The sequence below is a fragment of the Salarias fasciatus genome, chromosome 2 (genome assembly GCF_902148845.1).
Source record: "Salarias fasciatus chromosome 2, fSalaFa1.1, whole genome shotgun sequence".
Taxonomy (NCBI): domain Eukaryota; kingdom Metazoa; phylum Chordata; class Actinopteri; order Blenniiformes; family Blenniidae; genus Salarias; species Salarias fasciatus.
The window spans coordinates 26,317,838-26,321,992 of NC_043746.1; the positions used below are offsets into that span (position 1 = coordinate 26,317,838).

The window sequence follows — 4,155 nt, forward strand, 5'->3', positions numbered from 1 at the left end:
AACGCCAAGAGCGACAGCGAGCCCAACAACGGAACGGGTGAGTAGGCCGGGGAGAAGATCCCGCATGGAAGAAAAGCAAATACATGAATTCAAACTGTTTGGTTTTAGCGAGGGAATGGATGTATTTCAGTACAGATGTATTCACTGCTGTTACAGATGTGTAGACTCAGATAAATGGACAGTTTGAGGAATATTTCATCCTAACTTTTACGCACCGATCATACAGATAACGCACGTCTTTTGTTGGTCATGTTATTGTTGCAATCGTGAGAAAATAAATTAAAGAAACAGCAAACATTGCATCTTCAAGATATATAATTTCATTCGTGTTATAAAAAAAAATCACAACATGATCTTCCACTCCGCTGGACAAGGTGAATTAACCTCAAAATATTGAGAAAAAAAGATTCCAGGAACAACAGAAGATCTGATCCAGTTGGATTAAAATGTCCTACTGTATTTTGAGCAGATACTTTAAAACTCAAAACATTAAATCAGAGAGTTTCGGGGAGTTAGTTTCCCACGCGTGATCCGTGCGTGCCCCCTTCTCCCCGCAGACTGCAGCGCCCTGGACGAGAAGAGCCTGGATCAGCCCAAGCAGCGGAAGAAGCGCTCCAGGGCCGCCTTCTCTCACGCGCAGGTCTTCGAGCTGGAGCGCCGCTTCAACCACCAGCGGTACCTGTCCGGCCCGGAGCGCGCGGACCTGGCGGCCTCCCTCAAGCTCACGGAGACGCAGGTCAAGATCTGGTTCCAGAACCGCCGCTACAAGACGAAGCGCCGGCAGATGGCCGCGGACCTGATGGCGTCCACCCCGGCGGCCAAGAAGGTGGCGGTGAAGGTTCTGGTGCGGGACGACCAGAGACAGTACAGCCCGGGAGAGATCCTCCGGCCGCCGCTGCTCTCCCTCCAGCCGTCCTACTATTACCCCTACGCCTACTGCCTCCCGGCCTGGACACTCTCAGCGTGTGCGGGGAACCAGTGAGAACTGTATTTATTCTGGGTTTTTTTTTTTTAGTCGTTTTCGCTCCCAGGAAAGAAAAATAACATTTTATTTCGACAAGAGAAGGAGACCTGAAAGGACCCGAATCTTCTTATTTCCCAAACTATCACGGGTTCCTCATACGCATTTAATAAGAGCCTCTCCAGAGGGGCCAAATGAGACATTTTAATGGTTTTATTCTCTGAAATCCTAAGTATCTGAACTAGTGTGGAGACGGGACCAGAAGAGCGACACGGTCAGGACTTTAGGAACTGAGTGGAGCTCTGCGCCCTCCTGGATCCTCCTGTGGGACCCTGCTGCCCCAAAACAGACAGAAAATCTCACCTTATGTTGGTTTCTATTTGACCTTCCTACCTCTGATTGGAGAAAAAACAGGCATATTTTCAATAACTTCTCAAAAAGCTGTTCCAGGTTGTTTCTTTTTTTTTTCTTGCTGTGTTTTTAAAGGTAAGATATTTCAGCACTTTGGAGAAAATAACGATGCAGTACTTCAGTGTAAAACGCGTTCTATGTGTGCGCATGCTCGGTGTCAGACTGAAAACAGGCGGTTTGTGGAGTTTTTCTGGGCCTGAAAGCGACAAACAGGCTCGACTTGTGTTTTTTTGTGTTCAATGACTGTTCAGATCGAAAGCATTAAAACATTTAAGGCATTACTTTAATTTGGACTATATTTTATTTGAACATTTATATTAAAAACTGTAAAATTGGCACAAATGGAAAATTAATAAAACAGTCATATTTTTGTCAACAAATTGAGGATTTTCTAATGTTTTTTTTTTAAAACGTTGACAGTTTAGAAATCGCAACATCTGTTGTGGAGGTCGAGAGTATAGACACTGTGTTGCGCCTCAAATAATCATTCTAAAGTTAAATCTACTTATTTCCTCTGATTCAATATGAAGTATATCTATTTATAATGAAAATAGTCTAGTTTTATAGCGTGCTTTCAATGCACGACTCAAACAGGACTGGAATATAAAGGAGGAATATTCAGCCTATTTGTAAAATCCTGCGAACTTTTACGCACGAAAGTTACAACGTCTCCTCCTTCATTTACTAAACTGTAATTCACATAAAAGCTTTGCAGAGCCATAAACAAAAAGCCTAATGAGACAGGAATTAACCAAGACAATATAAGCATACTTGGTAATAATTTATCTGCATATCTTTTTGGGGAAAAAAATCTCCCAGTCGGATGAGAGTTGTTCCTCCTCCTCTTCCTCGTGATGCTGGGAACCTGCCATCCGGGCCACCATGGCTCTCTTCCCAAACACACCTGTCAGACAGTGATGAATAGCTCCGTGAATCCCGGACAGGGCAAACTGACAGGTACCTTTAAGGCTGTATGTCAACACGAGGAGAGGAGTATTCCGGGGTTAAGGAGGCCCATGTCACTGCGGCTAAATTTAAGTCGGAGCAGGAAAAAAGGGCTCCCGTTTCAGGCTGGCAGAAGATACCAAACATCCCTCTCTCTCTCTCTCTCTTTTTTTTTTTTAAGACACCTGAAGTGTTTCTTCCAATACTGGACCTGAAATATGACGGGAGTTGTGCGTGCTGCAGCTGGCCTCGGTGTTAAGTCGGGGTCAGCAGGGAGCTGCCGTATATCCACCATCCATCTCTGACCTCGTAAAATACTTAGATCCCTCACAGAGGCTGTATATCACGAGGTGTGGGCTACTGGATACGAGGAGGGAAAAGATGCAGAAGTCCTCAGAACGCGCTCATGTAACATCGCAACACAAATTCATCTTTAATAAACAAGCACTAGAAACACACGGGGTCTCTCATAAAGGCGCACACGCGCTCTTTACGCACCGACTGTTCAGTGTGGATTCAGGCGATCACTGTCCCATCTCTTTTAACCCTATATGGGCAAAAAAAGAGTCCACAAACTCGCGCACGGCGCCTACACAAGGCCTAAAATCTGATCTCCTTGATGCAGGTATACACCCGAGCAGAGGCCGTCAGGAGCTGTGACGCTTCTGATTGGCTGATCTGGAGCTTGAAGGACACGGAGGGGATACCGAGCAGTGGACACCTTCCCACATGGCTTCCTTTCATACCTGCATGTGGAGATATCTGATATCGAGGGACAGATCGCGGCTGCGCTTCCTTTCAACTTCCACCACTTGAAATGCAAACACCCCCATTGATGCGCATTAAGCCCACTGCGGTGACGCCCCGTTATTATTATTTTTTTCTCTGCAGAGTTTACGCGTCGGTCGTTGGGAAAATGGTTATTGTGTTTCTTAATTGGGCTGTGACTGGATAGTATTAGACCTGCTGCCTTTACACAGGAGCAAATAGGATGCGTGTTTTACTGACAGATACGTTTACACACAAAGCCACACAAAGTTTTTATTACGTTCAACCGTCATGGACGCAGTTGCACTGCACCTTTCTTCTTGATTCTACCGTATATTTAACTTTTTGAAATAGATTTGAAAATTTTCCCTTGGGATCATAGACACACACCTTTACGCACGAGTTATGCTTTTCCCCTCTTCTTCTTTTTAATTCCATTATTCGCCAAAACATTTTAATATGATTGCCCATCTGGATTCTTCAATTTACATCCATACTTTAATGTTTATTACAGGTGTTGGTTCTTTTCTTGAAATCCACAGTCTGATTAATTTATGTAATTCAGTTGAATGCGGGATTAGGGCACTTTACGCACTCGCTCGTCACAAACATAGTTTCCTTTACACATTTGGATTTTTATTCACATTTAAATCTTGGATTCATATTTACTTTAAGATGAACAGCTGATTTTCTCTATTCTCTATTAAAAATGCAGTTTATTGTACATTTGAGGTTCTCTAAATTTACACATTGAATCATAAAGACGCACTTTTACGCACGAAGATTTTCTTCCAGTCAAACCGTTATTTTTTATTATTGCACAGTTTTCCATTTATCTTTGAATTTACACTTTACACAGGCTTCACAAACATCTTGGTTTTTGTGTGAGGTTTTGTGTGAATGTACAGTTTAATCAGACGTCATTTTCCGGTTGAATTATGTCCACGTGCATTTGAAAAACCTTTCAGTATTATTATTCCAAACGTGGTATTCTTTTGTTGCAAATTTGGGCGCCTTTATCTAAATTTTAGGATTGAAAATGTTTGTTTAGTTTTTGACCCGTGTTTTTC

General features: G+C 43.1%; 1 protein-coding gene across 1 annotated transcript in view; it reads left to right on the top strand.

Moving 5' to 3' along the window:
- The window catches only part of nkx3-2 (NK3 homeobox 2), a 2,316-nt gene extending 601 nt beyond the window's left edge, over positions 1-1,715 (top strand). Inside the window, exons 1-2 of the mRNA XM_030108881.1 lie at positions 1-37; positions 558-1,715. The exon at positions 1-37 is cut by the window's left edge and continues 601 nt beyond it. Coding sequence (XP_029964741.1) covers positions 1-37; positions 558-982 — 462 coding nt within the window. The 3' untranslated portion in view covers positions 983-1,715. The remainder of the gene's footprint in view (positions 38-557) is intronic.
- The last annotated feature ends 2,440 nt before the right edge of the window (positions 1,716-4,155 follow it).